The sequence below is a fragment of the Falco rusticolus genome, chromosome Z (genome assembly GCF_015220075.1).
Source record: "Falco rusticolus isolate bFalRus1 chromosome Z, bFalRus1.pri, whole genome shotgun sequence".
NCBI classification, from domain to species: Eukaryota; Metazoa; Chordata; class Aves; order Falconiformes; family Falconidae; genus Falco; species Falco rusticolus.
This window is the reverse complement of record NC_051210.1, coordinates 63,826,637-63,840,343: the sequence shown is the minus strand read 5'-3', so window position 1 is coordinate 63,840,343 and position 13,707 is coordinate 63,826,637. Positions and strand designations below refer to the sequence as shown.

The window sequence follows — 13,707 nt, the reverse complement described above, 5'->3', positions numbered from 1 at the left end:
TTAGTGTCTTACAAAAAAAGAGATTTGCACCTGACTTCACTACCCATGCAACCTGGGGTCTACACACACACATAGTGGGTATGACCCACTAGCAGAAAATACACACATCACAGAACAGTGACAGAGGACAGAATAACTTTCCAAAGGCCTTTTGTTAAATTTTTGCCTTTTAGTTAAAAGGATATTTAAAATAATTTTTGTCTCTCTTGAATTTATTAATTTTTGCCAGCTGGTAAATCTACTAACCAAAAACTTAAACATAACCAATGCAAATAAACAGAATATTTTTCTTAAGAACATTAAGAAGCAGAAATTGAGTTTCTATGGCTTCGCTTGAAAACTGTAGCCAGAAAATCAGCTCTCAGTGTTTTGATACACCAGTACTGACTGTCTTCATTACTTGTCAAAGCTAATAAAGTGCATAAATACATCAAGTACACCCTCATGATATCCTTACTTTCAGAAAACTGCAGAAACAAGTACCAGGTTTGTTAAAGAAATAAAAAATTATCCATGATGTCAGCAGCATGATTACTGTCTTTGATTTTAAAAAGAAATGCCTTCTGTCTAGAAAAATCTGAAGACAGAAGATAAAACATAGGCTAAAAGTATTTTATAATGTACTTACATATCACTGGCGATGGAGGAGTTCCTGGACATGGACTTTGGAGACAGGTCATAGTCACTGTCTGACCGGTAAAGGAAAGACTCCCTACGCTGACTGTGGACAAAATTTGCCTGAAGAATTAGCCCTGATCCAGGGCTCGTCATGGGATCCAAGGGACTTCTTCCCGATGATGTACCATTGTCTACATCGAAACTGCAAAAAGAAAGGAGAAAAAGATTTATACAATTAACGTAAGAATTTTGAAAGTAATAAACATTCTTTTGACAAATTTATCACTAGGTAATTACTTCCTGATAATAATAGGGAAATAAAGGCATGGTCAACTCCACTGCTAAGCCAAAACGCAAGGCACACAAGAAATATACTTTAAAATTGCTGACAACTAAATAGAACAAGTCCAAAAGAAAAGAAATCTAGTAGACAAAAAAAACCCCCACTATTAGGAATACAGGAAGCCTTATGCTTCTCTGCATGTAGACTGTTGATGAGCTCTACACCTGAGGAAGCATAATGTTTCATTATTTCCCTCCTCAGGCCCCATCTCTCCTGAGCTGGACCCTCATTATCCTGTGTCCCACTGCTGAGGCAGTTGAGGGCTTTTTTGTTACTGAGTACCCGGCCCTAATATTTTCATTACTACCAAAATATTTCAGGAACCTGTTTTGTCTTGTCCCAATAAACAAAGTGCTGGGGTGGGATTAAGGCATATGTGGGTGCTTGGGCATGTTTGTGTGCCTTAGAGTTGCTATTTTACAATTGGATTGAAGTTTTTCGCTCACTGCCAAGCAGCGCAACTTCCACGGTTGTTTACATCTTCAAACTATACAGTTTAGATCCAGCACTTCTAGGTATTGTATTTTGTATTAAGAGTGGTAAACAGGCTTATCTTTCCTAGGAAATACTGCCATCATGACATGCTGACGGGTGAGGGTAGAGAAAGAAAGAGAAGAGAGAAGATGCTCTTTCATGTAGTCTGTGATGTTTCCACAAAGGGCTTTGAAAATTGGTGTAAAGAACTTGAATGGGAGTCTGCAATCAATTAGAAACTAGTGCAAGGTGGTCAGTGCTGGGAGGATGCGCTCATGGCAACTTGTGTTGCTTAGCAGCCTGACATCTGCATTTGGTACCATTAGGAGTCTTTTTGGAGCATGTGGCTCTGGTTTTAGACTTAATGTGTTTTGGTATGCAATATCAGAGGTTACAAATGAGTGTATTAGCAAGATTATGTCTCCATCTGATGGGATGGAGCCCATTTTATCCAGCTAAAAGTGGAAGATTACTTTTGTTTCCCTAGTTGGTTCTGTCTCTATAAAATCAAAGATCAGTTTTTATTTGCTATGCTAATGGGAACTTAATACTGCTAAAGCATTTAGGAATGAGGGATGAACACAGGATCTTTCCCGTGATTTTTTAAACATGGATAAGTGTTAACATCATAGTATGCATTTGTGCTGAACTCACCTAAAGTACTTAATTTAAAACAGTGTTCAATGAAGGACACCCACAGGTTTTCAATTATATCTAATGACACTGGAACACAAAATAGCCAGTACATGTCAGCTGTTGATTAGACTTCAGCCTGCTGCAGGTGTCACAGCAGATACATGCTACTCTTTGCACTAGCTTGTTTCTCACTGTTACCTACCATTGACCTGAGGCTGCTGCTTTAATGTTTTACTGAAGTGACAGCATTCCCATGGTCTTTTTTCCTTTGTTAAATGAAGTAATCAAAGAAACTTCTAGCAGCCTTCCAGTACCTAAAGGGGGGCCTACAAGGAATCTGGAGAGAGACTTTTTACAAAGGCATGTATCAACAGGACAAAGGGTGATGGCTTTACGCTGAAGCAGGGAAGATTTAGATTAGATGTAAGGAAGAAATTCTTTACTATGAGGGTAATGAGATGCTGGAACAGGCTGCCCAGAGAGGCTGTGGTTGCCCCATCCCTGGAAGTGTTCGAGGCCAGGCTGGATGGGGCTTGGAGGAACCTGGCCTGGTGGAAGGTGTCCCGGCCCATGGCAGGGGAGTTGGAACTAGATGATCTTTAAGGTCCCTTCCAACCCAAACTATTCTATGAAACATATATTGCCCATTTTGACAGAGATGCATGTTACCTGGCAGAACACGGACCTTGGTTTCACGGTTTTTTTCATTGTTTCATTGTTACTTTGCATATATTCCTGGAACTGCAAGCTTCCTGCCACTCTCAGACTATACTATTTATTATGTATTCACCTTTCACAGTTTGAATGTAGAAAAGCATTTTTTCCCCAAAAAAATATGATTCAGAAACGGTAGCAAATAAACTTCAAGACAGCTTAGCAATTTAATCCTCTTTTCACTGTAGTTTTCAGAACAATTCACTGTTAGTAAATCCTAACACATACACTTCCCAACTTTTATTTCTTTTCATTATGCCTGAATATTTTTTCATTATGCCTGAATATATTTTCATTATGCCTGAGTATTTTTTCTGCATCCTGAATTGTGCTACTACCACATGACATTATCAATCTCAAGCTAACAAAGCTTAATCCATAAGACATCAAATGAAAGATCCGTCACCAGCCTGCTGGGTGATCTTGGACAATGCAAAGCTCTTCTTTGCCTTTCATTTTTCCTATTCATTACGTCTTTGTGCTCATTGTCAGATCTGCTCTCAAAAAAGTACTGAAAAACATACTGGAAAGGACAAGATAGTGTGAATACTACAGTAAATCATCCTTTGCAGCTTACAGTGCTGTAAGTTCATAAACATATTGCCATTACTACCAGCATCCCTACTATTATTCACTAGCCATCAGTATCTTTGGGTTTTAACTCCAGAGCATTCCAGGAGCGCAAAATACTCACAGTACCAATGAAGGGTTTGGAACATTTGTGATCTCATTGTATTCAAATTTCTTAACACTTCTATTTCATTGAGGAAATAAAATATTTTTTTTCTTTAAACAGCTGCAAGAACACACGAGCTCCTAAACAATACACAGGTTGTATTTTTTCTATTGAAGGCAAGAGGGAAGATTTTTCATGTAATCAGGTAAAATAGGACTGTTTACTCCTGTGCTTAATAAGACTAACTTCTGCAATCGGAGTATAATTCAAAACATATCTAAGTTTGCCTGAAAGCTCTAAAGAAATAAATGAAGGTAAATGTGAGTCTGTCTCACAGCAGGAAAATTTTGAATACAGAATGATTATTAAATTTCTTTAACAGTGGACTTAATTATTTGCCTGATCAAAAGGTATTTTATTGGATTAAAGGAATATATGGTTTTGTTTGCACATTTGTTTTATTGTCTTCACCCACCTTTTGTTGACATGATATGAATATTTTACCACCAGTCTTAGATCTCCCAGCCACAAACTAAGGGCAGGCTTCTATGAATGATTTTACTGTCAGATTATAGAATAGTGATTTTAAAAATTTAAAAGTCTTAGCTGAAATTGCAGTGTCATCAGCTGGGAAGCGCCTTGCGGTTTGCAACACCCAGCAAGTATGCGTACTGCTTATAGATGGCTGTTGGGGCAGGAGCTCTGTCCTGCGATACTGCGCTGTGACCACTAGATGGCCGTCACAAGTAATGAACGGGACCCAAACGGACCAGCTAGGGCTTGTCTCACACTGTTCAACGAAAACGTCTTTTATGTAAATATGCATCAAGGAAAAAAAAAAAAAAGTCAGTTGTACAGTCAAAGGGGAATGTGAATACAGCACTGTTTGCCAAAAACATATGTTTATATTAAAAAAAATTCTACAATGCTACAGCACACAGTAAGCATCTTGTTTAGTTAGCTCTTACTGAGACATTTGTTAACAATTTCAGATATAAATCTTGTAAAAATCTAAATTAAACGTGTTATTACACTGAAAATCAAATAAATTGTTCCTTTGGCTGAATCACAAGTCTTATTTGCAAGAAATGGCACTGATGATCACACTACATTAAACAGAGAATGAGAATAGGGAATTGAAGAGTTTCACACAAGTTGTTTGCTCTTTACTACTGCATACACTGGCAAAAAAAAAGTTTAAGATACAAAATAGGAAAGACTTTCTAATTTGCCTGGCCAGAAATTGCAGAAAGTCAGCTATGGTTGCTTCACATTTATCTTTCCACTCCTGTTAAGCTGTAAGCCACAGTAAGAATATGCTGTAAACTAAAAACTACATGTTCAATGGCAAACCAAAAGGTACTCTCTGCCTAGCATGTTCCTTAGCCTCCCTGCACTTCTGGTGGAGGGTGGTCTTTGGAAAGAGAGAACGAGCATGGAAGTTGTTAGTGGAGGCACACAAAGTGTTTTGCTGTTTTTCACACGCAGAAACTGGCCATGTAAAGACAGATTTTTCCACTGTTGTTCTGCAGTCAGCTTCAGGCGCTTTGCACAACCCATGCAAACTGAAGCTGCTTTTAGTGACAGGAGCATTTGGCACACCACACATCACAGAATTTTCTGTGTTCAAAGAGCTTTGCTGCAACCTCACAGATGCCAAAGCTATGAAAAGCCAGTGCTAATTCAGCAACTATTGTGCCTGCGTTTTGACAAAATGTTTTATGACATTAGAGGATAGTGTTTATCCTTAGAGCCTGCCTTATTCAGAGTTCTGTGATGACAAACATGACATGAGATGAAGCTCAGCCTTTTTTCCATTTGTGGCTATTCTTTGTGTTTGCACATCTTGCCCACTGCATATCATCCAGGCTCTGTACTGACATAGGGATAAAGGTGGTGAACTCTCTTGAATGACTTGTAAAAACATTAATGGCTTATCCTCCCTGTGCTCCTAACAGCACAAGAAGTAACAGCATAAAAGACAATGTTTAGGAAGATTACTAATGATTTGTTTCAGGCAATAGTAGAAATCTGTGGCAAGCACAGGAGAGGTTCTGGATCCTGGATCTCAGCAGCACCACTTCATTGTTAATGGCTGCACAGCTTCTTTACACAATGTAAGAAACCCTCAGTGGACTTCCTTTTGAGTCTTTAAATAACACTCTCCTACTCTCTACAAGGTTGCTAAAACAAAAAAGGGGAAGATCTGTGTACAAAATAGTTTTAGTTACATCAGAAGTAATGGTATCATAATGAATATGAACCAGAGCTTGTAATTAAAGCTGCACAGAAAATCTTCATGTTGGTCTTCCTTATTACTAAGAGTTCAGCAGTTTGTTTCTGTAGGCTTTTGTTGGGGGTTTTTGTTTTGTTCTGTTTTAGAGAAGTAAACAATAGTAGAAGAGGGAAGGAAATAAATTCCACCCAAAAATGAAGAATTTACTAGACTTTTTAAGAATAGAAACTGCACTCCAGATATTCCCCTTTAAGTCTCTCTCCACCTTCTGCCTATCTGATCTTGGAAACTATGGGGAGGGAGAAGCCAAATTAACCGATCCTCTAGGGACACCTTATCTTTTAAGGCCATCTTTAAACATTACAGAGAGACAAAGAAGTTCTAGAGGAGCAATTTTTGTCCCCCATCGAAGGAATTAATTGTCCTGTGTCAAGCAATCTCTCCAGCCATCTGTCCGTGCTAGGACCTACCTACACAGGTCAACATCCTTACTTCCCAGAAGTCCCATCCTGTATTTTCACCTGGGAGGACAATCCAACCATCACACTGAATGGGTAGATTCAGCATAGCAGCTGTAATTCACTGAAATTATCACAGAAAAGCTGCCCTGTAGCAACTGCCTTTGGGCAGGGTCTCATTTAAAGCAAAAGCAAGGTAACAAAATGTTATTAAAGTCTCCAAGGAGAAAGTAAGCTATTTATCCCTTATGCCCCAGGATAGGAGCCCACCTCTGGAGGAGGCAGCCTGTAGCTACTGGAGAAAAGAGAGGTTCAGATGGTTCCTTCAAATGCCAAATCTGAATTTGTTACTTGTATTGCTCAGGATGAAAAAAAGCAGTGGGCAAGCTCAGCTGGTGGGATCCACCATGGATATGGAGGATTGCAGAGAAAGGCCAGTGTGTCTGTCTCTGGAATTGCTCAGTATAAAAACCCAGCACAGGGGAAAACTCATTCTCTGTCAGATGGGATGTGACAGGCAATGTAGTGTGCTCTTAGACCCTGTGTGCATTAATTACTGTGTATTCCAGAGATATGTGTGTCTCTGATCAAAGCAGGGCAGTTTAAAGTTTTGTTCATAGATGTGATGATTTATTCTGAATTAGCTACAGGTTATTTTAGTAGGACAGACCATTTCAGTTACTGTGGAAATTATGCCCATTGTGACACAGTTCTTTAAAAACCACACAGAGACTCCTGAAATACTATGTCATTATAAAGCATTTTGTGTGAGGTGGATGTTGATTGTATTATGTTAATTTTACAGCTCTCGGTCAGAGACGGCAGAGAAAGAAATAAATGGAGACAGAGACAAAAACCTGTTCCTCTGGAACAGACATTATCTGCTAATAAGAACCGAATTTTCATTGATGCATTTTAGGTAGTTAAATTCTGGTTTACTTTATACAGTAAATATATTCACTGAATTCACTGAATTCAGCTGTAAATCTGTCCAAAGATTTGCTAATACACCAAATAATTACCATAATTTCTTTGTGAAATACTGATTTTAGACACGCTTTACATTCATTAACTAGACTGGACGCGCACTTTAGTTATGCCTTTATGACTTCTCTTGAACCTTATTATTCCTTATTAATAAATTAAGCATTAAATTGAGTGAACAGCTGACTTGGGTGTCCCTTTTTTTCCAGACATGGTTATTTCCAGTGTTTAGTAAAGATGAAACTTTAGAAATTTTCTTTATCAGAAAGAAACAAATTGTCACTAATCAGTCCCTGCCATAGGCTCTCACTAGACTTTAGATGTTAAGTTGGTTAACCTAGAGCATCAAACCCCTCCCTGTAAAAAAAAATTAGTGCTTTTATATATTTGAATAGCAGGCCAAAATTTTATTTCTTATGTTAATTCTCTGCTTAGGACCTTTCAAAATGTTTCCTTTCTGACAGTGTCTACCCAGTGATGATGCAGGAGAAACCACATCTGGTTTTCTCCTTTTACTTTCCTTTCTGTCTCTTTTCCCATGCCTAGTAAAAACTGAAGACCTCAGGAAAATGAGGGGGGGAAAAGAAAAATATTTATACTGACATTTTAGAAGGTCTATTGTCTCAGTTCCCTACATTTGAAGATAAACATCATTTATGTGTTACCTGATATTTTTATTTTCTCTGTAGTGAAGTTAATAAAAACTTCTGCTTTCCATTGCTTAAAAATATTTTCAGCAAACTGTAAGCAAATGATATTAAAAGGAACATATGATCTAAATCTGAATTTTCTTGTACCACTGGAGAATTCAAGCCAACTACCTACTTGTGGCTTTGGGTGTCCAGTTAAGCGATTCAGCAAGCAAGCAAGCCCTATGATTAACTCCATTTTTAGAAGTGGTGTGGACAGATTTTCCAGTATCAAAACTGCAAGCAAAAGAAGAAAAGGTGACATTTCATGAAATTTGCTTCTAGCAGCAGAACTTGGCTTTTGCTTTTGGCATACACGTTTTTGGACATATTTGGAGTGTAACAAGGCTTAATACTAATATTAAAAGCCCAGATAACAGGCCAACAGAACATGTGCAGGATAAAAAATATTCTGAAGCAAAAAGGTTTGTAAGAATTAGTCTACCCAAACATGTTAGCAAATGAATTCCAACTATCTGTTTTACTTCTGCCTCATGATTTTCTAGCAAGTGTCTTAGGAAACGTAGCTGATCTCTCAAAACAAACTGTTTCATGGTTTGTTTTGAAGTTTCCAAGCAAGGAGTTTCCTGTGACAACTATTCCATATCTTTAGGCCTTTTGCTTTGAACAGGCTCCTCACACCAAGTTCAAGGTGCACTCTTTCATAATGTCACTTCATTATTCTTAATTATACCTCAGTGGTCTATGCATTTGGCATGCTAGCCTTTGTTGCACCTATTAAATCAATTTGCTTGTTGGGCTCAGCCATACTGGGATTCTTTTTGTAATTCCTTTTATTATTTCCTCAGACTTGGCTCTTGCAAGTGAACATCTTCTGATTAATGTGATGTTCTGATAAGAACACCAGATTCCAGATCCTGTTACATGGATTTGATGTTTTATTGTTTCTTTGGATTGAAATAGTTGTATTACTGCAGTATAATAAAAATGCAAAAAACCAAAACAAAACCACAAGAGAAACAAAATGCAAAATAACTTCCAAGAAATGTGGTAATATGTTCAGATTTATCCTAGGCTTAAATCACCTTCTATGGTGGTTCTGGTCTAACAATCCTACTGGGGCTTGTATCCCCATTTTTAGATAACAAAAAAAGGTCACTGAGACAGTTTTCCACAAGGCTTCTGGTAAAATCTGTGGCGGGTTGAGGTCTGAATGAGAAAACCCTTAGAAAATATTGAAGAATCTGAACTATTTTGGGTAACTGGAGGTGAAGAAGGCTGAAAACCAGAACCACTTAATCCAGGCATGAGAAGGAGTACGCAGCAAATCCAGGGGTGCTCCTGAGCAGCCTGCCAGCCAGCTGGCCCCAGCCACCCACCAGCTCCTACTGCTGCGGGTGCCTGGCAGCATCACCGCATTTCTAGGAGTGCAGTCTCAGCTGGACTGATGGTTCTCCACTTTATTATTGTCATTATTTAATTATGGTGTATCTGTCACCATTCACTTAAATCATTCCATAATGTTGTCTGCACTTATTTTCTGTAAGGTACCTTTTCTCTGGGCCCTAAGTACTAAAGTACCTTCAAACCCTTTAAAAAAAGTCACTTCACCTCATTTCTTCAAGAAATTCTAAAACAGCACTGGTTTTCTTTCCATGTTGAGTTTTGATCCAATGATCCTTACTCCTTTTTCCGCAATACTACTTTTTGAGTGCTATTTGGGCACTGGGATACAAAACCAACTTGCACTGACTCTGACTATATAGCACGTATTTACTGTAATTTGCAGTCCTATTAATTCTCTTTTATTTTAAATTTATTTGAATCAAAACATTTAAAAATATTTATTTATAAATTTATACAAATATGCAAACCATCCATCAGGCATACTGACTAATCCTAATTAAAATGTAGTTCCCCTAAGATATTAGTGGAACACCTTTCTTTCAGGAAAAAACTAAAACATAAAAATAAATGTAAGATCATGATTCAGAAACAGTTTGCTGCCAGAGAAAGAAAATTCATACACTGAAAGAGCTCAGCCTCCTCTTTCTGGGAATTCAGTTGGATGCTATTATCAGAAGTGGCCAAATTGTTTATATATTCTTTCTGAAGTAGTGGTGGGATAAAGCAAGTACGTAGGAAAAAAGGTAGCTCCTCAGACCCATACTATGTAAATCAGTACACTACAGTAGTGATGAGAGTGCATGGAATACGGAAAGTACACGTGAATGTTCCCCAGGGCTAACACTAGTACGCATTGGGAAGCTTCCTGGAAAACACATCCTTCTGAAGAATCATCGTATATGGCCACAATGACAACAGACCCCTGGCACAGTCACAGAAGATATGGTTACATGTACCCTGTGCTTAGCGGCAGAGATCTTTGGCAAACAGTGCCCCAGCCAGCAGCTGACAGGAAAAAGCAGTCATGGTTACTCCTGGCTACACTTCCATCTCCCAGAGAATGCAGTTCAGAAGGAGGTCCAGAGCCAGAAGATGCAATGATAATGACAAGAGGAGGTCGCATGCCTCAGCATCACCCAGCTCATAATTCTTAAGTCTTTTGCACAACTGAGCTTAAGCCAATCTTACTTCAAAAGTGTGTCTTCCAGAAAACGGGTAAGAGCTGTGGACAAAAATGTCCATAAAGAAGGTGGTCTATAGCCCAGACTGTAAGAACCCTGCACACAGAAGGTAAGATGGCTTGTTTCACCAGCACAATGTGCACACATAGATATCTACAGGAAATCAAGGCCAGCTTCACAGGACAGTGGGCAGGAGGCAGCTGGGTAAGGAACTGCAGTTATCTCTTTAGACAAAGAAAGTGTCTCCCAGTGTTGCTCCAGATTCCCTACGCCAATGAAAGCTCCATGAAAAGAAGACAATTATATTTGAAAAGCAACATTTTATTTTTTTTTCTTACACTGTTGTAACATTCCTCTAATTGCAATAAAGAATTGCTGGCAATTAATCATATACGAATTCTACTCCCACGAGAATTCATGTTGGTACATGTTAGCAGCAATTATCATTTAAATCATAGCAAGTACTGTTTAAAGCTTAAAAGCTCGAAGTATTAAGAGCTTCAGAGCTCTACAAGTTTTGTACTTTGTTTTTTCAAAATTGTTTCATTGAAATTCTTTCCATTTTAGTTCTTTCTATTTCAATTCTTTACATTCTGGGTGTTCGGATATTTTTTTTTTAATTTGTATTTTTGTACTGTATTAATTTGTATTGCATTTTTTGTATTTATATATTTATATATATTATAAAAATACAGAATTTTCTAAATTTTTAGTTGCTTCCACTTCCCTGGACTTCTACTACATGCATCAAGGTCCACTTCATGATCTGGGTTCTGGAAATCCTTGCTACAGCTTTGCCACAATCAAGCAACAGCCTTTAAAGGGAAACAAAAAGGTCAGGAGCTTGCCTTGGAAGGGTGCCGAGACTGGAATATCTTGAGTGTATGCACTCATACTGTATTTTTATACCGATTGTAGACCCTGAGCACATTCACTGAGTACCTGGTATGTCAAGAAAGATAATTCTCATTGCTAGTCCAAAACAAATTTTAACCTACACTAATGGATCATTTGGACCATATTCTTCTTGGTTTTTTAAAATATTATTTTAATGGTATATTATATTATTATAAAGCCTAATAACATTGCCTAAGAGGGTTGCCTGACCATCCACATTATAAAATTGTGTTTTTCTTTTACCATTACATTACTAAATTCTGTCCAGTTGTGCTGAAATTTCCCGGGTTTTGTTGTTGGTTTTTTTTTTAGGGAAAATGGGTAAATTGTTAATAAGAAAGTAGAAGAGATGTGTATTTTTTCATATTAAAAAAAACCCAAGACATGGAAGCTGTTTTGTGAAGTGAAATTTAGCCAAATACATGCAAAATACTTTTTTTTTTGCTGATTCTGTGAACATCTCCATAAATTTCAAAGAGTTATAAGCTTCGGCCAGCCTTAAAGTCAGTCAGCTCATGTATCTACATTATTGAAAAAATACTAAGTGATAACTGTGTTATTTTTTACAAAATTCCCACCTTACTCAGGGTCTAAGAGGACTCCGAGGAACACACCCCTGCCAGTGGGATACTTATTCACTACAGGAGGTGGGTACTGATTCAAGCAAAGGACTACAGAAAGGTAAAAGTGCTTTTATCACCAAGAACTGGAAATATTTGTCCAGGCTGCAGACCACCTGGTACTGAATTAGTCACACCAAGTTTATCATATGTCACTAATTATGTGACTAACTAATTAGTTTTCTCATTCTTGAGGTATCCACTCTGAAGGGCTGCTGCTTGATCTATGTGGGCATCACCACTTACAAATACAGATTAATTCAGAACATCTGAGCAGCCACTAAATGGCTCAAAGATCCATCAGATCCACTCTTCTGACTCTAGTAGTAGTGGCCAAAAGCGAATGCCAATGGAAGAGGGTAAGAAGCAACAAGAAGAAGTGATACTTCCCCAGTATATCCTAGCACTTCAACATTCTCTCACCCACCCTTTCAGGAAAACTATGAATATATGAGTCATTCTTTGATAAGCAGATCAAAAACCTGAAGTCCTAGGTACCTCATTTTGGATATTCAATTTAGGGAATACTTTCATTTTAATGCCTGTATTTTAATTCATCTTGGGTTAAGAAGGATAATAATACTTCCCCACATCATTACATGGGTGATATGAAAATTAATTTAATCATGTATGAAAAGTAGTGAGGTAGCATAGTGATGAACATCATAGAAAAGGCAATGAAAGCACTGTAACTGCTTTTCCAACAGGTCTGAACAGCAGGTTCTCAATGAAGCACGTGGCCATATAATGAAGAGCAAGAAAACAATAGAAAACCAAAAAAAGTGCATTCATTCTGTGCACTCAGCGAAATAAAAGCAGTATGGAATCATATAGGTAAAGTCTGTATCAAATTATTTATCCACAGGACTAAACCAGGGTTCCTAATCCAATTGTAATGTTGGTGTCTCCTTCTTTTGTGCTTGACTTTTCATCATAATAACATGGATATGATTATTGTATATACTGTTGTGCACATGATGGAGAATCACAGCATCACTGAATGGTCAGAGTTGGAAGGGACCTCTGGAGATCACCTAGTCCAACCACCTGCTAAAGCAGGTTCACCTGCAGCAGGTTGCATGGAGTCACATCCAGGTAGGTTTTGAATGTCTCCAGAGAAGCAGACTCCACAGCCTCTCTGGGCAGCCTGTTCCAGTGCTCGGCCATCCTCAAGGTAAAGAAGTTCTGCCTCATATTCCGGTGGAACTTCCTCTATTGCGGTTTGTGCCCATTGCCTCTTGTCCTGTCACTGGGGACCACTGAAAAGAGCCTGGCCCCAGCCTCTTGACACTCGCCCTTAAGATATTTGTAGACATTGATAAGATCCTCTGTCAATCTTTCCTAGGCTAAGCAGGCCCAGGTCCCTCAGCCTTTCCTCAGAAGGAGATGCTCCAGCCCCCTCACCATCTCTGTAGCCCTCACTGGACCCTCTCCAGTAGTTCCCTGTCCCTCTTGAACTGGGGGAGCCCAGAACTGGAACACAGCACTCCAGATGCAGCCTCACCAGGGCAGAGCAGAGGGGGAGGATCACCTCCCTCGACCTGCTGGCCACGTTCCCCTAATGCCCCCACTGGCCGCCTTGGCCACAGGGCACACTGCTGGCTCATGGGCACCTTGCTGTGCTCCAGCACTCCCAGGTCCTTCTCCGCAGAGCTGCCTTCCAGCAGGTCAGCCCCAGCCTCTGCTGGTGCGTGGGGTTGTTCCTCCCCAGCTGCAGGACCCTACACTTGCCTCTGCTGAACTTCATCAGGTTCCTCCCCACCCAACTCTCCAGCCTGTCCAGGTCTCGCTGAATGGCAGTGCAGCCTGCTGG

At 39.1% G+C, this 13,707-nt stretch overlaps 1 protein-coding gene across 2 annotated transcripts in view; it reads right to left on the bottom strand.

Moving 5' to 3' along the window:
* Positions 1–13,707, bottom strand: part of PDE4D (phosphodiesterase 4D) — a 353,147-nt gene that overhangs the window by 116,424 nt on the left and 223,016 nt on the right. For both annotated transcript variants that reach the window (XM_037373545.1, XM_037373546.1), the window contains exon 2: positions 629–820. In XM_037373545.1, the coding sequence (XP_037229442.1) occupies positions 629–820 (192 nt within the window). The remainder of the gene's footprint in view (positions 1–628; positions 821–13,707) is intronic.